The sequence below is a fragment of the Phascolarctos cinereus genome, unplaced genomic scaffold (genome assembly GCF_003287225.1).
Source record: "Phascolarctos cinereus isolate Bilbo 61053 unplaced genomic scaffold, phaCin_HiC Scaffold_2;HRSCAF=192, whole genome shotgun sequence".
Lineage (NCBI taxonomy): Eukaryota > Metazoa > Chordata > Mammalia > Diprotodontia > Phascolarctidae > Phascolarctos > Phascolarctos cinereus.
The window spans coordinates 89535446-89561225 of NW_027555625.1; the positions used below are offsets into that span (position 1 = coordinate 89535446).

At 35.7% G+C, this 25780-nt stretch overlaps 1 protein-coding gene across 2 annotated transcripts in view; it reads right to left on the minus strand.

The window, feature by feature from the left end:
* LRPPRC (leucine rich pentatricopeptide repeat containing) overlaps positions 1–25780 on the minus strand; it is a 112765-nt gene that overhangs the window by 81576 nt on the left and 5409 nt on the right. The window contains exons 2-11 of one of the 2 annotated variants that reach the window (XM_021001242.2): positions 17874–18076; positions 14174–14296; positions 9664–9785; positions 9509–9567; positions 7875–7961; positions 7170–7296; positions 6671–6815; positions 6079–6245; positions 5753–5858; positions 5565–5672 (exon numbers count right to left, since the gene is read on the minus strand). In XM_021001242.2, the coding sequence (XP_020856901.1) occupies positions 5565–5672; positions 5753–5858; positions 6079–6245; positions 6671–6815; positions 7170–7296; positions 7875–7961; positions 9509–9567; positions 9664–9785; positions 14174–14296; positions 17874–18076 (1247 nt within the window). The remainder of the gene's footprint in view (positions 1–5564; positions 5673–5752; positions 5859–6078; positions 6246–6670; positions 6816–7169; positions 7297–7874; positions 7962–9508; positions 9568–9663; positions 9786–14173; positions 14297–17873; positions 18077–25780) is intronic. The other variant, XM_021001243.1, reaches the window with a different exon arrangement.

A 25780-nucleotide genomic window follows, 5' to 3' on the forward strand; every position in this document is an offset into this window, starting at 1 on the left:
TAATCACCTTTGCAATTACAAAACAGGTTCATGACTCAAGTATAACAATATAAAAGTACCACTTGAAAGAAAAACAAGAATCCTTCATGCGCTGCTATGTACAGGACACATAGGTCCTTCGTATTCAAGTCAAGTAAGTAAAACTGCATTTCACAGGGTATGTACAGCATGACAAAAGAGTGGCTCTGGCTATATAACGCTGGGCTTAGCCGTGTTCCTGGGATAAGGAGCTGGGTTGTAGACTCAACAAGATGGTGGAAAGGTTTTCTTCAGTATGTTCAAAGTAAGGAAACTTCAAAACAGGATTATCATGAATACATGTGGGAAAATCTACTTGCTTTTAACTCTTCATTTTTTCATAGTTTTAAAAAAACAAAAGTGAAGAATTTGCATTTTAATCCAAAGGCACTATTTTTTCATTGCATTTAAACCTGATGCTGTTTGTCTTAGTTTTTAAATAATTCTTGATAAGACTTTTTTTTCTTGAAATAGAGATTTGTCTTTTTAAAAGCTGAGCATTTACACAGGCTTAGAGAATTTCAATTTTTCTGAACAAAGTTTATTTCCTAATTGCAAAAGTCTACCTCCTTTTACCAGAACTATTCAGTCATTCTTAAGAATACTGTCTAAAACTGGTCAGGCATAAGAATGAAATAAAAATGAACTGGCAAATTTTATGATCACTATACCTAACATGATTATGTTTTTGCTTTAGCAAAGTCAGAGGAAACAATTTCTCAATTAACAACGAAAAGATATTCTTATTTTTATTATTTATCAAACATAAATTGCTCCCTTAAAAATCTATGCCTTTTTCCCAAGGCGTCACTTAAGAAAAGTGACACCTAGGTGAATATTTTATACAACGCACCATGGTGTGCCTTCCCTCTAAGCCCTTAACGATATACGAAAGATTAAATTCTGCACCTCTGCACAAGGATGCTTTGAACAAGATTCTATCTTTGGTTCAAAATACCAAAAAATATAAAATTATCTTTTTCTACCACTTTTGAAATCTTCACCACCAAAATATCTGTAAGAAATAAAATTACTTTGAAAATTTGGCAAATATAAAAAAACCAGCAAGTTCTCATAGTAGGAAATGATTCAGGTTAGCAGAACCACTCTAGCTCTCAACACAGGCGTAAGCACAAAAGTCCACATAACTGTATCTGAAAAACATAAGAGAAAACTGACTATCCTAGCTTCAAGAAACCTGTGTTTATTCTGATGTGGATAACCCATGAATACAAACATATAACACAATTTAGATCTTGCAGTTTTCTTAAAATCTTTACAAAAAGAAATACAGAAACTATCAGTATCTTGTGTGTCCATGGTAATCAGCAATTTAATTTGCAAATAATAAAACTTATGTTCCTAAATACTACTGAATATTTACAAGTTCAAATCACACTATATAAATGAATTAACTCTTGAAAACCATAAGGAATCAACTATCACAAACATTTAATAAGAGGAAACAAGATTAAAAATAATCTGGATATAAAAAAAAACAACCACAACAAAAAGTCGCTACTCCAGGGAGCTCATATTTCTATCACTTATATCTAATAATGTTAAGTCTTTTGTAGCCAGCTGTTTTTATTTCTGAGACAAAGGGTGGCCAAGGGACATAGTACGGCTAACAGATCAGCATAACGATAAACTGTTAACAACAAAAACCAATTGAAAGCATTTAAGTTTTATTACAGTCATAGCTTAAAGCACACTCAAGTAAATTGTGCAATAAAATGTAACTCTCCTGCTATTTCTGGAACAATAAGAAAGAAACCAGCCTTTAGTAAATTAAAAAACAAGTGTACTTTTTATATTTTTGATTTCAATTTTTTCATTTTAATCTCACAGTTCCTCTTCCCACTATACAACACAGCATCCCTTTATCAATGTGGGGAAAACATCTTTTTAGTACTCTTATCCAAAAACATATCTCTTTAAAAGGGTTACTAAAATTGATTCAAAGTAGACACAGAAAATATAACTGAGTTTTCATTGCCTATCAAAATACTTTTTCATTTAAACAAATTTTGGATAAGGTATGACTTGTCCAACTAAGATTTTGCACGTAAGGAATTTTGCAAACTATTAACTCTCAGATGAACTAAATGCTGTTATTTTGATCTCATTCTCACTTTTCTTCATGAGATTAAAATAGAAATGGTGCTGGGACAAATAACTGTCTTATTATTCTTGCACATTTAATGTTCTACAGAATACTGCAAGGGTAGATGAAATAATTAATTTTTGTATTCACAAGTATGTGAGCTCATCCTTTGTAGACTAACTGAAAGTACCTTTGCTGCAATTCCAGGAGCAGGCTGGATAACTGATTATGTGCTCATCTTGTTTATCTCGGACATTCTTTGCTCTCCTCTGCTAGATCTCTGTATTTGGAAAGCATTCACACAGCTGCCCCCTCCCCTCCGTGTGGCAATGAATGTGAGTAATATTGAAAGTGCTGTTCTTAAAACTTATGACTCAATATAATACTGTAATCATTGGCAATAGATACTGCTATAGTTCCAGTACAGCTGCTGGTTGAGTTCTCTAACACACTTCTAGGTCTATATTTTCACTATGGAGATTGAACTATAGCTGCTGGTTGAGTTCTCTAACACACTTCTAGGTCTATATTTTCACTATGGAGATTTGTAAGTCCATGAAAGACAGTGAACTTCTGATGTATAATTCTAGCTATCAGGTGATTTATTGCTAGGTGCTCAATTTTTTACAATCCGTAGTGCAAAGTTTCTGATCATTTCCCTGAATTCATCTGCAATGACTGTTAAGTTTGAACTCCTTGAGGATAACCCTTTTGTAATTTATGATAGCAACAACCTGGTCCTGAAACTGCAATCATCATCATCATTAAGCACTGTTCTTCACTTTCTGTAAAGGTCAATTCCCTGTATCTTCACGTATGTAAGAATAATTCTTTATGTCATTAAGTTCTCACCTTTCATATTCATTTTACAATTCTACAATGCATCCTGATCCTAAATTAGTTTGGTTGGTTTTAGTTTTTATTCATCCTCAAAAACCGAACAGTGAAATAAGCTAGGTTTATGGGGATTTTTGTATTTGTGCTATAGAAGACAAAAGTACTAAGAAAAAACACCACGACCTGTCTGAAATTGGAGGTTAAAAAGCCAGAATGCTTTCAAATTTGCTTACGCTTCAGTGGGATATGTGTAGTCAGTTTCCTGGCAACCTTGAGATACTTTATTTGGTGATTTCAAGTTACTTCTCAACAATATCTGTTTTTTGTAGTTTTCTATTCAGATGTATACCTTTCCCTCAACCAAAACTGAATCTCATTTAAATTATTTGAGTGTGTGGGTGGGTGGCGGGGGGAGCGAGCGTGCACGCACGCACACACGCATGTTGGCTTCAGGAAGTAAAGAACACAGCAAAGAACAACACTTATTCAGCTTATCTGCAAGAACAATTTATTTACTGTATTAGTTAAAATGAATTTTCTCTTAATATTAAGAAAAAGTGTAGTTATAGATCCTGTCATTGGTAAAAATAACTAAAGGCAAAAAAAAAAAAGAGCACATACATACACACACAGAGGAATCTCTAAAAAAAGAAGTCTAGAGTTCTAAAGACTGACATCACTGACAATCACATGAATAATTGGCCGGGGGGGGGGAGAGGCGGGGAGAGGAAAGGATTAAATTTTTCTCCATACTCTTATAGGTAGAGCTTATTGTAAAGTAAAAATAGTATTGCTTAACACAATTAGATTACACGATAGGAAAAAAGAAGTAAGAACCAGAACACAGCCAGCCATTACTAGGCAAGATAAGAGACCTCAAACAGCCATCGCACTCAAGTTGGGAGAGTCACACTTTTCTCATTTATGAAATGAATTAGATAATTTCTAGAGTCCCATCCAATTATATGATTCTATGGTACTATACCCTACACTAGGGAGTTAGGGAGATGTGGGTTCAAATTTTGCCTTTAACATTTATAGCTGTGGGATCACAGGCAAATCACTGAATCTCACTAAACCTTAACAAAGTCCTCAAGAGTTGAGTTCTCCACTAAGTAGTAAGTGGGTTTGTTGCCAGTAAGATCAGATCTTTGATTTTAGATTTAATTGGGCCTGGATACAACTAAAACCTCTTTCAGGGGATGCTAGCATAAACTACAAACGAAGAAAAGTGACGTCTGACAGAAAGTAGGTCCCTGAACATATTTATCCGCTCACCTACCTACAGTGATTTAACCCTGGGTCTTGTTCAGGAGAGCAAAGACTTCACTGACTAATCACTTAAACATTTCAACAACAGTTATCAAATATATTTTAGGATTTGATAATCATAAAAACAAAAAACATATTTGAAGGTTGTTTTTAAAAGACCAAATCAGATAGATAATATAGGAAGCAAAGTTTTCACGGAATGATACTAACTTTCTATCTCAGAAACATGAGGTTATAGGTGACCTAGAGTTTCAGAACTAGAAGATATGCAAAGAGTTAATAAAACTGCATATGGTTTTCACAAAGATCTTTCTAAAAAGGATTTAGAGACTTTTATAGTCAGAAACAATTAGGGAATACTTGTTACAGCATTTCTTCTAAGCCCGAACACAACTGTATATTTAAAATAAAATTGCAATATGAACAGTCTGCTAAAAGCACTTTTTTTGTGTTTGTGCGTTTTGTTTGTCACCCAATGTCACACTAACAACTCCGCATCTCATTCTAGAGCACATTATACTGTGAGATAAGAGGGAAAAGACCATTTTTTGTTTCCCCAAGGGGAAAGTACTTCTGTTAAAAGCATCTTTTTATGAGACTACTCTTTCTGAATTACCAATAACGCAAACCAAAGAATTAGATACTGTACTCTAAAATTTAATATTTGTTCCATTCTTATTCATAGCCCATAGACATCCCATGTGTAACAGGGAAAAGTGTGCTAAATGCTCAAATGTACTTAAGGACCCGAAAGATTGCATTTCTGCTCTTCAATCAGCACGCTGTCAGGTCACGATCACTTATCTGGCAACAGGAGTTTCCCTGCCTTTTCTATTACTGTAACCAAGCTCAAATGTACCTCATCAGTTAAAAGGGGGGGAAAAAAAGATGTTTCACAAAGAAAACTATTAAGCTTCTCAGTTGTTTTAGTGAAACCTAAACTTGGGATGTGGCTTTACTTTGAAAGCATCTATAAATATTTAATTTTATAGAGACTGTAATAGCAAGAATGAAAAGACTTCATTTTAAAAGTTAATAATGCATACTATTTTGTGTCATTATGCTTTCATTATGAATCTGAATTCAAAAATTAAAGACTAATAAGTAAAATAAATGAAATTTAAAACCATATGTTGTTTTAAAAAATGATTCAGAGAAACCTGTATGAGAGTAAACATTCTCATATGTCCAAAAGAAATTCTTCTACTCTGAACAGTTATCACGAAAGAATTTAATTAGGCTTGTACAGATGCTCCAAGTAGTGATAACCTTTCAAAATGAGTTACTGAATTATTATGCCTTTAGCAAACAAGTAAATAAAACAGCTAACCTTGAATATTTTTATCTTTCTGATGTCCAGTTAGCAATGGCCAAAAATAGTGTGGTCTGACAGGAGCTTTCTGTTCCTTCATTGCCTTCATGAGGTCAGTTGCCAAAGCTGGAAAGAAACAGGGAATATTATAAAGACTATTTCAAGATAAAATCTACTACATTTTTTTCAATTTAAGAATGGAATACCTGTTTTCTTGGCTTTCAGAGCACAGTACAACGTGAACTGTAAAGGGGTAACATGCAGCTTCTCTTCTTTTAACTTTTCACAAAATTCTTCCAACTTGTTGAAGGGCTAAAAGAAAATGAATACATTTTGTCAGTCTTCTCTCATCTTCTGCAAATACCCCAATATTTTTTTCAAAAACAGTGCGAAGGAAAAAGTCTCTACTGGTAATATCATAGACTCATCACAAAATCCTTAGAGCTTCAAAATTTTCTCAAAGCCTATTTTTTTTCATGTGTAATTCGGTTCTAAATAGCAAATTTCAGGAAGTACAGAAGGAACTGAATACCGTATTCATGGTGACACAATGTTGCAAAAAAAAATTGCCAAAGTTGTTTAGGTTAGAAGCATTTTCGTGAGCATTCTCCAGGAGTGTTTTTGGACATGACACTAAAATTTGCATTGCTACATCTTCCAATCTTTCCGTCACTAAACTCAGACAGAGGTTCATCACATCTAGAAAATAAACACAGATAATGTACTTGCTGTAAATTAAATAGCATTACAGTTCAGCTACCACTTAAGTTATCCCTTTGAACCACAGTCTCACATTCAAGACTAATTTGCAGCATTGGAAAACTGATTATCATCCAGAAAACATAACAATTCAAAGATACAGATCGCATACATCTACCTTTTAAAAAAAAAAACAACTGAAGTCAAAGAAAACATCTCTAAATTAAAACATCCACTTAAAAAAATTTATCTAAATATAAGTTTATTTAAAATTGAAGCTACTTTTATATGTTGGCTTCTAGTTTCCTATGCCATTAACCACAGCTTAGACTGAGATACTTTTAGGAAAAAGTTTTTCCCCCATAACATTAAAAGATACGGTTCAAATTTTTATCAACTATGACATATCTTTTAAAAAAATCAACCTGGAATATATCTTCTTTCATATTTCATGCGTTCCAAAATTTCGGAGACATATTGAGGATATCCAGCCTTGCTGAAGCTAAAGATAATTTGCATTAAGTCTCTGTCCATAAGGTAGTTATCAGTCTTCTCCATCATTTCCAAAGTCTGTAGACAGTTCCAAGATAATAAAAGTTAAGGCATTCATGCATATTTAAATTTAAAAGGTTTTCTTTTCCAAAACTAAAATAATCACCATTTCTAAAGATAAAAATTATCATTGTTACATTAAAAAGAATCTATTTAATTTCAGGAATATAGCCATGAGATGTTAAGATAACATTAAGTTGCTAAATAATACACAATTCTCCCTAAATAATTCTGACCACTGGAGAATGTTTCAGATGGTAAAATGGGAATAAATTCCACTTCTACTATCTCGCTTTCTTAAATAATCAATTTAATGTTATATGTTATAAAAAAAATTTCTTCAATGTATTATTAATACTGCTTAATTCGTACCTGTTTAACATGATCAATGTCTCCTTTCTCAGCATATGCATTCAATAATGCCAAATAAGTATCTGGACCAGGCTCGATTCCTGCTTCTCTCATCACTGAAAGAATGTTTTCTGCATTTTGCATATCCCTGCAAATTATTTGAAAGATTTTTAAAAGACATCCCTATTTAAACAAGTCTGCTTATACTGGTCTAAAATTGTTTTATTATCTTACATGTGAGATTCAAATAAAAAGTAACTTGTATGTATCAATACAATGTTCTAAAGCTTAAATGTATATAATCACAGTCCTGTTTCTGCAATATCAAGATAAATAGGATAAATTAAAAAACCTCATTATTTTAATGAACTTTTACAAATGATCAAATAATTAAAGGGATATTCAGGTAGGACTGATTTAACCTGATAAACTACTCTTGGAACCAAACTTACCTTTTCTGAGAATACGATCACCACGTAAGTAACTTTTTAACATTTTCAGGAACTAACCAATTAAGTACCTCACATAGATAAATTGGGTGAATCTCAATACTTGAAACAGAAATTAATTCTGTATTAAGATTTAATTTAATGGAAGTAGGCCAAGGGTAATGGAAATGATGTATGCATTCTTTCTCAGAAGATAATTCAGACTTCAAGGAGATGAAGAGTTAAGGTTTTGGATTGTTATGTCATTAAACAGTTAAAATAGCTTATTTTATATTACCCAGATCTTGCATGCCCTGTAACAAGGGTACTGAATACTATTTCAGTGACTGGAAGATCCTTTGTCTTCATAAATCCAAGAATCTTGCTGAAAGATAGAGAAATGATGTTAATCAGAAAAATTATAATGCAATAATGGTCTTTGCCATAGTTACGATTAATCCTTAAAAAAAACTTCTTAAATGATAATATAAAAGTATTTCCAAAGTGATTATCTGTTTTACTAGTCAAATTTACTAGCCAACAGAGGACCAATTTAGTGAAAATTGAGGATGAGGCAAAGGGCTTTTTCTATTAGCAAAGAACTGGGGCAGCGAGGTGGCGAAGTGGACAGAGCACCGGCCCTGAATTCAGGAGGACCTGAGTTCAAATCCAGCCTCAAATACACAACACTTCCTAGCTGTGTGACCCTGGGCAAGTCACTTAACCCCACTGCTTAACCAAAAAAAAAAAAAAAGGAGTTACATCTATTAGCAAAGAACTAGCTCATGGAAAGTATCACAGAGTCCCAAACCCCTCATTCTATAGATGGCTTGGGAGGTGACATGACTAGCCCTTGGTCCAACAGGTAATCAGTCTCAGAGACAGAACTTAAATAAATCCACGTCCTCAGATTCCAGAGCCACTTTTGTTTGATAGATGAACTACTGGTAACCAGAGCTCTCCCATCTTGAAGCAAAGAGCAACAGGCAAAACCAGGAAGCAACACAAACAATGACAACAATGGGAATGGAAAGAACAGCAACTGAACAGTACAGTCATCCTGAAAAACGGGAAAAGCTGAAAAAGTAAAAGTTCAGAGGTAAAGGCCTAGGGGCGGAAACCCTGAATTTACAGTTATCAGAAGGGGCAGTACGCTGTGATGTTTTCACATTACTTTCTTTATTCATGAACAAAGGATAGATCTCTTGGCACCAGTAAAGGAGAGATATGTTTGGAAAGAAAGGTAATAACAAAGCAAGATAATTTTTTTTGAAAAAATACAGCTGGCTTGCATGGGATGGTACTTAAAAAGTACAGTCCATGGACAAATGGAATCTCCCAAGTAGCTAAGTTTTCTTCCTAGACAACAAATTACAATGAGATGGACGGGTAATCCTAAACTAAGGGTGGGGAACCTGCAGCCTCAAGGCCACATGTGGCCATCTACATCCTTGAGTGTGGCCTTTCGTCCGAGTCCAAGTTTTACAGAACAAAGCCTTTTATTAAGGGGATTTGTTCTGTGCAGTTCCCCACCCCTGTAAAACACTAGCCTCAAAAATGAATATACAGGGGTAGCTAGGTGGCACAGTTGATAGAGCACGGGCCCGGGGGTCAGGAGGACCTGAGTTCAAATCAGCCTCAGACACATACCACTCACTAGCTGTGTGACTCTGTAATTCCCTTAGCCCCAGCTGCCTCACCACAACAAAACACAACAAAACAAAAATGAACATACCTTGAGGCCAAAATGCCTATTACAGACTAATACTTGATTTTCCTTTGGTGTAAGGATTATATTGTCTGCCATGTTCCCAAAGATCTTTTAAATTGTTCCTGGACAATTCAAACTGTAGAGTTTTCATAGTAATTTTATGTGATCTCGCCCCAATTTAAAAAAAGTTCTATCACACAAATGAATACGTGAAGTCATACCTGGCACCTTCAATATCTCCTTTATTACAATAAGCAGCGATCAGCCTCTGGTATGTAACCTGTCAAGAACACAGAAAAATTGATTTTTTTTTAATTTGGGGGGAAAAGTGGGAAGGAGTCTTATTATGTACTTCCCCACAAGAGAGACTACTTACTCGATTGGGCTGAATATTTGCTTCTTCCATTTTTGCCAAAAAATCAGTTGGTGAGAACTGATGTTCATTCTGAAGATATACTTTAAGTAAAGCATTGTAGTGGCTTATATCATACGTCATACCTGAAAACGAAGATGTTGCGTTATCTGAATCATATCATTCTCACAAACTACAACATCATAACTGGCATCTCACAAAAATATCAAACACGGACGGACAACAATACCACTTGTGAATTTGAATTTAGAATTATCAGCAAAGCATCTTAAGGAGATCTGAGCCTGCCTATACAAAGTGTCTGCTAGAACTAAGTGCTACCTAAGCATTTTAGAAAACAATTATTAATAAGTAAATGGTATTTATTCTCTTTATATTTATTTTGTACGTCCTTAAGTATATTCTTGTTGTCTCCTCCATTAGAATGTAAACTCCCTGTAAGCAGGGATTCTTTCACTTACTGTATTAGCATTCCCAGCACCTGACATATCAGATGCTTCACTGATGCTTATTAATGACTGATAAAATGATTAGCCTCTCAAATGCTTGGGTATTCCAGAAGTAGACTTCTTACAGTACTTTCTGTTAGAAAATGCTACTAACATTACCATTATGAATATATTCAAGAGTAACTTGGGGGGCACAGGGGGACTTGGTCCACAAAACACAGACATGAAAATGTTCATTAGTTCAGTCTGTATGGCCTGTCTGTTTTGCAGCTCTTCAGACTCATATGACATCAGTCAAATAAATAAAAAAAAGATCTGCTATTAACAGAATCACAAGATCTGAGGTCTCCAATCCTACCCATGCCTGAACAAGTGCTAAAACATACCCAACAAACAATTAACCAGCATTCCCCTGAACATGGCCTTTGGAGGTAACTGACTACTTCCTGAGACTGGTTGTCTTAGAACTGACCTTACATAAATTTAAATTGGTCTCTGCAACTTTTATCCATTGCTCCCAAACAGAAAAAGTAATCCTTCTTACAAATATAACAGAATATTACCGTGCTTTAAGAAATTACAAAAATGTCAGATTTCAGAGAAAACCTAGAATAACCTACATGAACTGATGCAGAATGAAGCAAGCACAGGCAGAACAATACACATGACTGTAATAATGTAAAAGAAAATGCCTCTGAAAGATTAAAAACCATGATCATGACAATACTCGATCATGACTTCAGAAGACTGATGATCTGGGCAGAAGAGGTGACAAACTAGAGGTTGAGAATGAGAAATATTTTCTCGGACATAGCTAATATGTGGATTTGTTGATCTTCATTGTACCTACAACAAGGAAGGGCATTTACTGATGAAGTTGGTAGGCAGAGATAGTGATGCCAAAAAAAAAAAAGCATCCAAGAAATATTTTTTTTAAATACTCAGATAACTGAGAGCAGAAGGGAACACAGACAAGCAGGTAAGTTTTGTTACTATCATGTTAAATTTTAACATACACTTTTAAATATTATCTATGAAGGTCAATTTTTCATATACAATCCTTTTTTCTTTTCTTCCTATATTAAAATGTTAAAAATATGGATTTCTATCCAGGTCACATCTTCTAACCACAGGGGCTCTGTCTTGAACCCCCTTCTCTTCTTCTTCTGTACTACTTCACTTGATCTCATCAGTCCCTTCATTACCAGCTCTATGCTGATGATCTCCCCATCTTGTCCCAACCTCTCAGCTGCCCTCCAACCTCCCATCTCCAACTGCCTTTCAGACATCTCGAAATAGATGTCCCATACATATCTTCAATTCAACATGGTGGAGTTCATCACACCTTTCCCCCTAAACACTCTCCTACTTCAAACTTCCTGAATACCATCAAGGGTACCACCACCCAGGAGTGCCCTGGAAAGTCCCAGTCCATCAGGCTCCCAATCTAGGTGTGATCCACCATTCCTCACTGTCTAACCAACTCTCACATTCAATCTGTTAACAAAGCCTGTCGATTTCACCTCTGCAACATTATTTCAAACACGCCCCCTTCTCTTCTCTGATACTGCCACCACATTAGTGCAAGCCCTCATCTCTTCATGCTTGGACTACTGCATGAACCAGTTGATTGAGCTGCCTGCCTCAAGTCTCTCTTGACTCTAATCCATCCTCAATTTCCTAAAGTCCAGGTCCATGTCACCCCCTTACCCAATAAACTCCAGGAGCTCCCTATCACCTGCAGGATCCAATTCAGAATCCTGTTTGTCTTTCAAAATCCAGTCCCCTCCTATCTTCTCATTATTCTTACACCTGTACTCCCTGCCACATACTCCATAATCCAGAGACACTGTCCTCTTTACTGTTCCACAAGACGCTCCATCTCTTTGCTCCAGGCATTGCCTGGAATGCCCTCCCTCCTCATCTCTACCTACCAACCTCTCTGGCTTCCTTTAAGTTCTAACTAAAATTCCATATTCTACAGGAAGCCTTGCCTAAACCTTCTAAATTCTAATTCCCTCTGTTAATTATTTGAGCATACATATTTGGCTGCTTGCTGTCTCCCCCCATCTGATCGTGTGCTTCTTGAGGGCAGGGCCTATAACCCCTTTTTGTATCCCCAGCACTTAGCACAATACCTGTTGCTTAATGGTTTATACTGAAATTAATAAAAAAGAAAATTTAAACAACAAAAATAAACCTTCCACATGACAGCCCTTCAAAAGACTTAAAGTATCATTTTTGTTCCTGCCAAGATTCCCGCTTTTTCTTCCGACTACAAATATCCCTAGTTTCTCCAACTTATCTTCAAATAACATGATCTTGGTTCCTCTCACCATCCTTGCTGCCTTCCAGCTCAAAAATTTCCTGCAATGTTTAAATTTCCTATAATGAATTCCCAAGAATAAACACAATACTCTACATGCTATCTGACCAAAAGGAGCATAAAACTGTCATCTCCCTAGCCCTGAAATTTTTCACACAGTCTAAGATGCTGTAAATTGGTTTGGCCACAGTATCTTGTAGTCTTACACATTTCCCTCTTGTTTTTCCTTCTCTCTCTTCTCATGCTCATCTCCCTATTCTTTTCACCTGAATCCTGTCAGGATCCTAAAATGTCATAAGGCACTGATTGTCACAAGTATATTAAAATGAAATTTTATAGGGATAAATTTAAATCAGATATTAGGCTTTGATTAAAAAACCAACTTTGCAAGAATAACGTGGAACCACTATACTGAGGCAACAGGTCAACTGTTCTAGTTGACAACAAGATCAATTTGAGTTAACAGTAGGACAAGGCAGCCAAAGAACTGGGATGCCCTCTGGAGCTGTATTCAAAGAGGAAGGTACAAAGCTTGTGTTGAGAGAGCTGATAAATCCTGTAATACTCTGTCCTGGTCAGACTACATCTTGCGTGTGTTTGGTTTTTGGAGAAAAACCAAAGGAAAGATATCAGGAAGGTGAAAAGACTCAAGATAATGTCATGTGAGGACAGGTGGAAGGAAATGGGGATGTTTCCTGTGAAGACTTAGGAAGCCATACGATACCTGTGTTCAAATATTTGAAGGGTTTTTATGTGGAAGAAGGTAAAAGACAAAATATGTCTAATCTAGGCCTTATGAAACCTTCCTAACAATTAGAGCATTCCAAGAGTAGAATGGGTCATCTTATGAGACAGTGGGTTGCCTCAACTGAGAAATACTCAAGTAAAGGCTGGATGACCATTTGTAGGTTACATTGTAGAAAAGGTTCTTATTCAGGTATGGATGGGAAGAGAAGACCTCTGAAATCCCTTTCATATGAGAATGTGTGATTATACTATAAATGCCTAACATATATAACTATTACCATTTTTCAGATGTTAGTAGATGTGAAAAATAAAATACAAATTCAGTTAAACATGTTGCTGAGTTCCCAGTAGTTTTTTGTCATTGTGTATTTCCTCAATCAATGGATATTAACAGTACAACTACTGTATTGTGGGAGGTCTGAGATTTTTTTTTTCAAATTAAAGAGTTCTCCTCATCTACAAAGAAGGTTGAGACCCACTACCCTAGGGACCTCAAGAGACCCAAACATTTATCACTTTAGAATTATTCAGATACTGAAAAGGCCCCACTGTGTTAATTTCCAACATGTCTAAGTTTGTGTTGAAAGAAGCAGTCCTCTTCCTTACTGTGTAACTATATTACTGTATAGTGCTAGTCCTAATTTCATTGAGAAGACATCTCTCCAAACTGTAACATGTACATATTTGTCCAGGTTATTCCAAAACTTAAAGTTTCCAAGAAGCAGTTTTACTAATCAAGTGAAAAGGTTTATTTCATATTCAGAACTGATGGTAATATGATGCAAATGTGATTCCAACATCCAATTTTCTTTCTATTTTACTATGAATGCCCCTAGATGTCACTATAACTCCCTAAATGAAAAATAAGATGCCATAAAATCTAAGTATGTCACATTTAATGAACCATGCTCTTTAAGCAAAATAAATAGAAAAAATACTTTACAATAACTATAAGATCTCATGTGTGAATTATATATTGAAATAATCATACCCAATTGTTGTAATTTGTCCCATATCCTGTGGACAAATTCTGTTCGTTCTGAAGGTTTTAGTTCTGGTAATAGAGAGCCACAGCTACGCAGCAAAAGCAAAGCCAGGTTACTACTTGGATTTCCTGTAATAAATGTTACATTTAACAAAATTAACAAAATGGTAATAGAAACAATGTTCAGTTACCATACCAATTTAAAAAACAGCAACATAAAAATTAGCCACCAACTTGAAAATTCCCCCAAATTTTCTGGTCTACCAAATTTTTTGTTAATGCTATGTTTAAGTAAAAAAAAAAATATATATACACACACACATGTAAATATATATATATATATATATATATATATATATATATATATATATACACATACATACATACACACACACACACACCCCCCCCATATAAAGTTCTTTACTAAATGTCATAGATTGTATTTTTAATTTTTTACAACTATTTCATTAAAAAAAAGATTCCCTATTTCCACTGGAGTCTAGGACCTTCAAATTGTGCCTCCAATAAAAATACTGGAAATTCTATTTTCAGTGCTTCTGACTTTCCTTAAGAAGAGCTATCACAATCAACACAAACAGAACTCAAAATAACCAAGCTGGATAGCAATTTAGGATCTTCCAATGTGGTTCATGTGGGTCCCCAGGCAGTTAGAGGAGCCACAGAGTCCTGGGACCTGGAGTCAGTATGGCTCACGTGAGCAAATTTATTAATCTCCCTCAAGCCTCTGTTTCTGTTGTGAGAATCAGCACTTTGTAAACGTGAAAGTTCTATATTAATGCTAGCTATTTTATATCTCCATGGCCTTCACTTACAGTTTTACAGAGTAGCCAGTATCCATAGTCCAAATAGTTAGAAAATAGTTTAAAGGTAAATAAAAGTCCAGTAAAGGCCAGAAGAAAAAAAGGAATTTTTTCTTCCAGAAGAAACTAAGTAAAAGCAAGTAATGACAAATAAATATGATAGGAAGTATATGTTTGCAGGTTTAAAGAACTGATTTATCTTTAATACCTAAACTACATACATAACTTTCTAACAAAGACAAAAGTCACCTTTAGCGTAGGTCTGTTAAAAAAAATAGGAAGAATTTTCTTAAATAGAGCTCAGTTATAGGATGTCTATCACTGCTGCCTTCTCCTTTGGTATCCTTTGTAAAAGAACACTAAGGGTTAAGTGTTCTTATCTTATGAGATAATCTTGTTTTACAAGTGCAAATTTTTCTAAGCCACAATGAAACTCTGAATCATAGATTTTATTCTATACAGCAATTTTTTATGTATTCTCTCTCCCTTGGATTTCAAGTACATCTATCATGTCATCCAGCACCCATCACATAGTGCTCTAGAAACAGAAGTCATTCCATAAATGTCCTGAGCACCCAATACTCACCTTCTTGCATTTTTCTGGTTCTTACTCCTACCAACTTAGACTAGCGCCCTTCTCAGTCTATTCTGTAGCACAATCATTCATGTCCTACTCCCTAACCTTAGGTGTCTCTTAGGACATCCTAAGAGTTTCTCCTGAGTTCTCTTCTCTTCTACACCCTTTCTCAGTAAGCTCATCATTGTCCAATGATCCCATGGTGCCTAGCCCTATATATCTAATCTTAGTCTCTCTCCAGAGGTCCAATATACATAACAAGCTTCCTGACAGGTATCTCCAACTACAAAGTAGGCATTTAATAAATGATTTTTGAAAGTATCTCTGATGAAAGCCCTCATTTCTTATAGGCAGTTTTCAGATAAAGAAATCAAAGCTTTCTGTAGTCATGTGAAAAAAATGCTCTAAATCACTATTGATTGGAGAAATAAAAATCAAAATAACTCTGAGGTACCACTTCACACCTATCAGACTGGCTAATATGACAAAAAGTGAAAATTATAAATATTGGAGGGGATGTGGGAAAATTGGGACATCAATGCCCTGTCGGTGGAGTTGTCAACTCATCCAATGATTCTGGAGAGCAATTTGGAAGTATGCCCAAAGGGCTATAAAACTGTGCATATTCTTTGATCTAGCAATATCACTGCTAGGTCTATTCCCAAAGACATCCCAAAAAAGGGGGGGGGGGAGGACAGTTGTATAAAAATATTTATAGCAGCTCTTTTTGTGGTGGATAAGAATTCAAAATTGAAGAGATACCCATCAATTTGGGGAATGGCTAAACAAGCTGTGGGTATATGATTATGATGGAATATTACTGTGCTATAAAAAATGACAAGCAGGATGATTTCAGAAAAACCTGGATTTACGTGAACTGATGTGATGTGAAGTGAAGTGAGCAGAACCAGGAGAACATTATACACAGTAATACCAATGACGTGGCTATTCTTAGCAATACAAATGACTCACGACAATCCTAAAGGACTGAGGATGAAGCATACTATCAGCCTCCATAGACAGAACTGATATTGTCTGAATACAGACTGAACCGTGCTAGTTTTCACTTTCTTTATTTTATTTGAGTCTTCTTGCTCAACATGAGTAATATGGAAATGTTTTACATGCTCGCACAAGTACAAACCTATATCTGATTGCTTACCATCTCAGGGGAGGTGGAGGAAAGGGAGAGATAGAATTCGGAACTCACAACTTTAAAAAAAGAAAAAAACTCACAAAAAAAAAAAGACCCAAATGTTAAGAAGTTGTTTTAACAAGCAACTGTGGAAAACATAATAAATAAATGCTTGCTGGATTGGGTGAAGAGTAAAAATTCTTCACTTAGAAAATCATTTGGTTTTTTTTCAAGATAATAAAACATAGTATTATTTATTAATGACAAAGCTTGGTCTTGAGAAGGTGAGAAAGAACATTTTCTTCTCCTCTTTGTATAGTACTGCATATACTCTGGTTGTTTTTGATGAACTGTTTTCCCCCTCTTTTTAAATTCTTTGTTATAAGGGATTTTTCAAAAGTTGAGAAAAGGATTTCTTCAGAAATGCAGATGATATAAAAACAAAAGATATCAATAATAAATTTAGAAAAAAAATTTTAAACCATAAGAAATAATACAAAAATTTTCATCAAAGAAAAAAAAATTCACAATATAAGGAGATGGCTAGATCAAACAGTGGATAGGGCCCTGGACTTGACTCAGGAAGTTGGAATTCAAATCTGGCTTCAGTTACTTATGGCTGGATAATAACTCTGGACAAGTCACTTACCTCTGTCTGCCTGAGGGATAATAAGGACAGTAATAGCACCTATCTCCCAGGGTTATTGTGAGGTTCCAATGAAGCACTCAGCACTGTGCCTTGCACATACTTAATAAATGTGCTTAACAAATACTTGTTGATCAGAATTTTTCTCTTTCATTAACAAGATCATATATACATGCTTTATTTCTGCTGAGCTTGCAACTTGAGGAATTCAGAGTATAACTTCAAATAATCAGGAAACTGACTCTTAAAAAACAAAAACACAACTTGATATCATAAAAAAATAGGATTAGTATATGGCATTAATATTTTCCAATACAATTTATTTATTGGACTTTATTACAAATTCTAGTGCAATAGCAAAAAATCCAATGTATACTAGATTCCAAAATATTTTTTATAAACATTACAAATACCTAAGTAATCTGAAGAGAAAATTCAAAATGCCAAATTATTTGCATTACAATAAGCTTTTCTAAAAAAAACCACCTATGGCAAAAGTCAATTTAGGGAACAAAAATTCTAATTACCTGATCCGCATATGTCATGAAAAATGTTCTGTAGAAGGGTTTTAGTGATTCGCCCGGTTCTTCGGACAGAATTATCTAGCCTTGTCAACGCCCAATCAAACTGGTCTATCTGTTTTTTGTACATGGAAACAGATTCTTCTTGGTGATCACTCTTTTTCTGAGCCACAGTGGAATACAAGCTGGCTTCACTGATCAGCGGTCTGCTAAATAAAAAACAGCAAGTAGCTAACATCCAAAGCAAAGATTACCACCCAGTTAGTCTTTTTTAGCCATACAATAAATAAATACAACAAGAAAGTTCTAAAGGAGCATTTAAACCATAAAATTTACTTATGTATCCAAAGTGTTGAAATGCAACTGGTTCCAATGAATTGCCCCAAAAGATATTAGACTTGTAACTTTTTAAAAAAAGGCAAAAGTGTGAAAATACACCCAGGAGTATTTACTAATATTTAGTGGACAATTGCTGAATGATTCTGAAAAACTACATATGCTCAAGTTTCTAATTCTTCAATAAGTCAAAAGCCATCCACCTATCCTCAATACCCAAGTTTTAGCTCATGAACAACTGAAGTGTGCCAAAAACTTTCATTCCTCTAAAAGGAACCTGAGAAACAGTTTGTCTGCCTTTCTGCTTCTTCAGAGAAAACTTGTGCCAAATTTTAGCTTCAATTGACAACCAACTTCAATTTATTCTTAGAACAGATTAACAGGTCATTTCATAAATAAAAGTATAACTATGCGTTGTGTTTCAGGGTTATTCAGGTTTTTAAATTTCTAACTGTACATTTTTCCTTCATTCTTTTTTTGTGTACTAAAAACAATGGGACAATTCTAACCAGGCACCCCCCAAAAATTATTCAAGATTCTATACATTTAGACTGTAGGTAAGAAGCTTTAGAAAAACCAAAATGCAAACAATTCTTTAAAACAATGAGATTTTCCTAATACGTAAGTAACTTTAAGATAACTCATAATCTTAAAAGCGTATAATGTAGTGCTACATAAGGACAAATGAAAGTACTCTAGCTATACAGGCAGCAAAAACACAGCAACATTCTATGCATGTGTTGTTAAGAGCACCTGGGATCTTCATATCCTCCCCATTCTCCTGGGTGACAGATGGAGAAGAGGGAATGGATCCTTCTCCTGGCTTCAGAGGGAAAAGAAGTGTAAGGATGGGATTCTGGTTTCTGAAATGGTAACTTGAAAGGAATTTTAAGTAGTTTTACTGTTGCCTTTTGTTTCTACACCATAATACTTTCCCTTTAACTAAACTCTGTTCCCTGATGCATAAGAAGGCAAGAAGTTTGAAGCAGTGTGGTACAACTGAAAGGTGTATGGGCTCTGGAGGTAGAAATCAGAGGATCTGGGTTCACTCTTGATGAAGTCATTCACCATTCTTAGGCCTGCTTCTTGTAGATACTATTAGGAGGCTAGACTAGAAAAAGCCTCTGAGGTATCTTCTAGCTCTAAACATAGAATTTTATTATCTTTTAGCTCAGCCTCTTCCATTTTACAGTAGAAGGAAACTGGGGCCAAGAGTGTGGAAAAGCCCGATGAACGGCTGACCAAGAACTCAAACCCAGGTCTTCTGACTCCACACCTAGGACTTTTGTGCTCTACACCCAAAGACGCTGGCTAGAACCAAATTAAAATGTAACTGGGAAACATTTTAGGTATAAAACTACAATGAACACAGATTATATTAACATATGGTTTTCTAAGTCAGTATGTGGCCCAAAGGGATGCTTATGTACAGATCAGACACCCTAGTTTCTGAGTTTGACAAAACAGCATACTTTTCCTACTTCACGTATTTATCTCATTTCATTTATGAACTATATATCTCGAATATCTTAATGGCTGTCCAAAACAAAGTTGGTCATTTTTCTCCCCCCTTCCCACCCGAAATCAGTCCTTAACTTTCCTATTTCAGTTATGGCACCATTGCTCACCCTGCACACTCCACACAGTCGCCAAGTGATGCTGATTCACACTCTACAATATTTCCCACAGCTGTATCCCTCCTTTTTATTTCCATTGACAGCATTAATCTGGACCCTAATCATCTGTCACCTGGCCTATTAAAACAGCCTTCTAACTAGCATCTCTACTACTACTGCTTTGCTCTAGCAACTCCGTAAATTGCCTGCAGAGTAATCTCTCTGATGTCCAACTTGGATGTCTTTCTCTTGCTCAAAAAAATGTAAATGCCTGCCTACATCATAAAGCCTCAGAAATCTTTGCCTTCCACAATCTGGCTCCAATCTCTTTCCAGCCTTATTTCATTTCTTTGCTTTAAGAGACACTATGCTCTCAATAAACTAAACTATTCATCACCCTTGAAGTCTTCTAGTACTTTCCTGTTCCTGTCAATTTGCCCACACCACACCTTGTTCCTGGAGTTCACCCACTGCTCTAATCATACTCCATCATATATACAGAAATAGCATCCAAGCCTTTTAAGAGACAGTTCCGATACCACCTCTTCCATGAAGCTGTCCCTCATTGCCTGATCCTCCTCTAAAGCCATAAGTAATTTCCATATCTCTTGGACACCTCCAAGCACTTCATTTCTACCTCTCTTACACATCCAGCATATTCCATTTGGCACTAGTCTAAGAACTTATCTTATATATCCTACTAAATGAATTCCTTAGGAAGAGGAACTGGAGTCTGAGTTTCCCCCCAGCATAACACAGTAAGAAGTAGTGTGGTCAGCAGATGAAGCAGTTAAGAGACCTGGTTTTAAACACTGCCTCAGATGTGTGCAAGTCATTCAACTTCTCACAAGCCCCAGTTTCCTCACTGGTAAAAATGAGGATGATAATGTTTGTTACTCACTGGACTGCTGTGAAGAAAATGCTTTTCAAGCACTGTATAAATGTGAACTGTTCATATACAGCACATACATAATCTCATCTGAACTCCTCTCTGATGCCCCTTTACAAGGGAACAAACTCTACATAAGCCTACAATTTGCATGAAAAGACTAATATTAATGGTATTTGCAAAGATGGTACATTGAGACGTGCTTTTAAAGCATCAATACACTCACCACTTCTGATAACAAGTTAAATTAAACAGCTATTAGCTATCTGCTATGTGCCAGGTACTATGCTAGGAGACGGGACTACAAAAACAAAATAAGAAAAGCCTTCTTGTCCTCAAGGAGCTGACATTCTAATTCTATGCAACTTTCAAGAAGTTTTCCTTTAAAAATAGGGAGTATAATGCATTTTTGGTGGAGTTGTGAATTGGTACAACCATTCTAGAGAACAATTAAGAACTATGCCCAAAGGGCTACAAAACTGTGCGTGTGCCCTTTGAGTTAGCAATACTACTACTAGATCTGTATCTCAAAGAGATCAAAGAAAAGGGAAAGTATCTATCTGTACAAAATATTTATAGCAGCTCTTTTTGTGGAGGCAAAGAATTGGAAACTGAGGGGATGACCATCAGCTGGGAAATAGCTGAACAAGCTGTAATATGTGATTGTGACAGACTACTATTGTTTTGTAAAAAATGACAAAGAGGATGGTTTCTGAAAAACCTGGGAAAGATTTATGTGAACTGATGCAAAGTGAAGTAAGCAGAACCAGGAGAATATTGTACATAGTACACAATATGGTAATGATGATTAACTGTGAAAGACTTAGCCACTCTGATCAAGACAAGGATACAAGACAATTCCAAAGGACCTATGATGAAATATGCTATCCACCTCCAGAGAGAGAACTGATGAACTGTGAGTACAGAATGAAGCACATTTTATTCATTTTATTTTTCGTGTATTTGTGTGTGTGCGTCTTATTTTGATGGAAATATTTTGCATGACTTCATATGATCAATATACTGCTTGCCTTCTGAAGGGGTGAAGGAAGGGTGGCAGAGAATTTGAAACTCAAAATTTTTTTTAAATGAATGTGAAAATTTTTTTTAATGTAATTGGGAAATATTTAACAAAGTAAATTTTAAAAAACGTTTTTTAAAAAGATGCTTAACTTCTATAGGCATGTAGCAAATTGATGTTCTCAGCCACCCAAAAAGGCTTAAGATCAAAGATGATATCTAATCATCAAATACTGATCTCCATTGAGCTGAATAAAGTAATGCCTCTGATTAAGAAGAAATTTTGGTAAAATTCATGCAATGGAAAAAACAGGATAGCTAAACAGGCTTACTTGATTTTACAAATGCAAATTATTGTTCCAATAGTAATTAGAACAAAACAAAACATCCTATGTGACACTAATTGCTAAAGTCTTAAGCAATAAAAGCAAAGTTTGAGATACTTAGTAACAACCATCAACTTTTCACCTCTCAAAGGGACATCTTTTGTATAATGGAAACAATCATATCCCTAGTAAGGCTAAAGTGTTATAAGGATCTAATGAAATATTGTATATGAAGTGCATCGCAAACTTTAAACGCTATATAAATGTCAGCTACAATTAAAAAAATAAACTTTTAATAGTGGCATAAACAGAATCCAGTTTTCACCAAAATCAAGAAACTTGTCTCCATATGGTAAATGAAAGTCACGTTAACTATAGATTTTCAAGGAAGAGTCTCTATGAGTCTCCCTGAACATACGCTCAGAGTTAAATATTCTTTGTAAAGCTGTATTTCTTTTAGAGTACCACTACTAGGTCAACCTCTCAAGCACTAGCCAAAGTGATGATGATAAAAGAATCATGTGGGGTGCTCACATTATTCATTATGGTACCCTGAAAAGTGGCAGGGCCAAAAGATACTGCTATGGCCTTGAGACTTATAAAGGTCAAAAAAGAAAAAGATACAAAAAGCGTTCAGACACTTTGATGACAAAATACTTGTTAATAACTTTAAAGGAAAAAAAAGTGGGTCCATAAAATTTAGAGGTCAAAAGGCTAAATCCATTAAGTTATAAATAGCTAAACTTAGGTACCAAGCTAAGATATCCATGATTCATTTTCCTCAAATACAGCAATGAAAATAATAATAATAAAATAAAATTTATTATATGGTATCATAAAATATATGCTGTATATGACAAATAAAAAAATAATAATAGAAAAAATAACTCCCTGTCCTCACAGGGGTATTGAGGACCACAAGGATATTTTAAAGGACTAAGCTTTCTCAAAATAAAAGAAGATACAACAAACAAGTGACATAATCCTTTGTGAAGCAAGAAAATCTACAGGAAAAGGGCCAAGACTCGTTCTACTTACAACTAGAGGGCAGAACTAGGAACAATGGGGAAAAGTTACAAGCACATTAAAAAGTTAAAAAAAAATCCTAACAAAAGGTCAACGAAATGCCCTGTCCCAAACTAAATGGGATGGCATTAGAATGACTAGGTCAGGCGCCCTAAGGCAGATGAGAAAATGGGCCTCCCTTTTTTTTTTCTGTAGAAAAAGGTGTCAGGGATGTGCAACTGCAACAACAATGTATGTACTGTCAGACTTGATGGATGTGTTTGGAGGTTTTGCTGAAATTCTTTTTAATCATTTTTTATTATTTAAGACAACTCTCTGGGTAAGAGAGCAGGGGTGGATATAATTAGGAAAATAATATAAAACCAAAAGATATTAATGAAAAATGTAAAAGTAGGGGAAGAAACATCCTAACAATGAAAGCTGAGCTTCTTTAAAAAGCAATGGGCTTGGGGCAGCTAGGTGGCACAGTGGATAGAGCTCTGGCCTTGGAATCAGGAGGACCTGAGTTCAAATATGACCTCAGACACTTGACATCTACTTGCTGTGTGACCCTGGGCAAGATACTTAACCCCAACTGCCTCAGCAAAAAAGCAAAAAAAAAAAAAAGCAGAGGGCTTCTCCCTAACTGGAGGTCTTCAACCAAAAGCTGCATGGCAGCTAGCTGAGGATTTTTGAGAGGGAATGTACAGAACCATTCACCCAAGTGTAATTCACACATTTGCATTTTATCTTTAATTTTAGAAAAAAAGGCTTAGATAGAGCCTTTAAAGAAACTTGGGAGGAGAGGAGGAAAGCCTCAGAAGTCATACTAGCCCTGCTCACACTTCTGGATGACCTGAGAAGGAAAAGGGAGAAATTGTTTCCCCTTTCCCCCCAATATTCCCAAACTCCTGGCAAGAAAGGGGAAGGGACTGGCCAGCCAAGATGCTAGTTGTATGGAACAGAAGGTTATGGACCTTGTTATCCTTCTCTCCTGAAGTACTGCCCCACGTGGTCACCACACTGGTATTTCATTTAACTCCGACCTTGTAGATCTCCCTCAATATCTACATACTCTGTTTCTCAACTCACTTAACTCACTGCACCTAGAGTCTCCTGCTAACATCCCAATCCCCCCTTTATACCTCACTCCGAATTTCACTTAGCATTCAATTACTTTTTTCTAGTAACCTTCTTTAGAGTTGAGGTGCCTTTAAACTCAACTGTAACTGCATTATGAGCAGCATAAAGGAGATCAGAAAGTTAATGATTACAAAAGAAGTGGGGTAAGGTAGGAACTTACTCAAGAAACCAGAAGATTCATTCATACAACAGATTTAGAGGAAAGACCTTAGCATGTTGAGTGAACTGGTTAATGGAGGATTTAGGATAGAGCTTGGATAAGAAAAAACTCTTCATCTTTAAAATTGTCATTAATTGGTTAAGACTGTCATTAATTGTCATAGCTCTATTAAAATAAGTTTCATTTGGTTTAATCTGTTAAAATTAAATTCCTTTAGCACACTGGAATTAATTTTTCTCTCTACTATCTTTTAACAAAGAAATGTGCTATGGAATTTAAATGTATTTTTTTAATTTGTTACCGTACAAAAAGATATTAAATATTAGCAGGTAACAAAATTCTCTCTACTGGCCAGACCCCAATCTGGGAATAAGATTTAGAATCCTAGTTTAAATCTTTTTTCACTACACAGTACTAGCTCTAGCTCTCCAGATTATTTTCTTTGTTTTCACTGTTAATTTGCTAATTTGCTAATGTGAAGCCCTCTTCACATATAAACTCCTGCCTATGTACTATAGTTTGCAAATTCCAGCCTCCTGCTGCCCTAATTTGTCATGTAGACCCACCCCTAAAAAAAATCCCTTTTCCTTCATCTCTATTCTTATTCTCAATCTTATCTAATATCTACCCCTCCCCCAGCTTCTATTTTAACCTAGTAATTACACCTTAGACCACACCATAGATTTTTCTAATGTCACCTGAAACTACCACTCCACACCCACAAGATGTGAGTTCTGAAATTCTACCAGAGATTGCGATGTGTCCTTCCACCTCTCCCCCCTTATTTCTCCCAAATCTGTTCTTTGCCTTCAATGGTGTCATTCTCAAGCCCACCTCTTCACTCAAACCTCATATTTCAGGCAGTTGGTAAATCTTGTTTCCCATTCTATGGCATCTCTCCCATGCATCTCCCTTCTCATATACATCTCCACTTACACAACCATATTCCTAGTCTTTGTCTTCATCACCTCAACTGAACGCCTCTTAACTGGTCTCTCTCCTCTAGAGATTCCCCTAAAGTGCAGGTCTAACATTTCATTCCTCTACTCAAGCAACTCCAGGGCCCCACCGTTATAAATAGATCAAATATAAACTCTTCTGTTTGTCATTTAAAGCCCTACACAACCTAGTCCAACCTACCTTTCCAGCCTTGGTACTATCTTCCCTTTGTACACTCTATAGTCCAGTCAAACTGGAATTTTCACTCTTCCTCAAACATAGTGCTCCAGTTCCTCCCTTCATGCACTGAGCTGTACCCCATGCCTGAAATGTACTCCCTTCCCTACTTCTACCTCTTAAAAGAGTTTCTAGTTTCTTCAAGTTTCAGATCAAATGCTACCTTCAACATGAAGCCTCTCCTGGTACCCCCAGCTACTAGTAATAACTTTCCCCAAAAAAATTTCTTTGCATATATCACT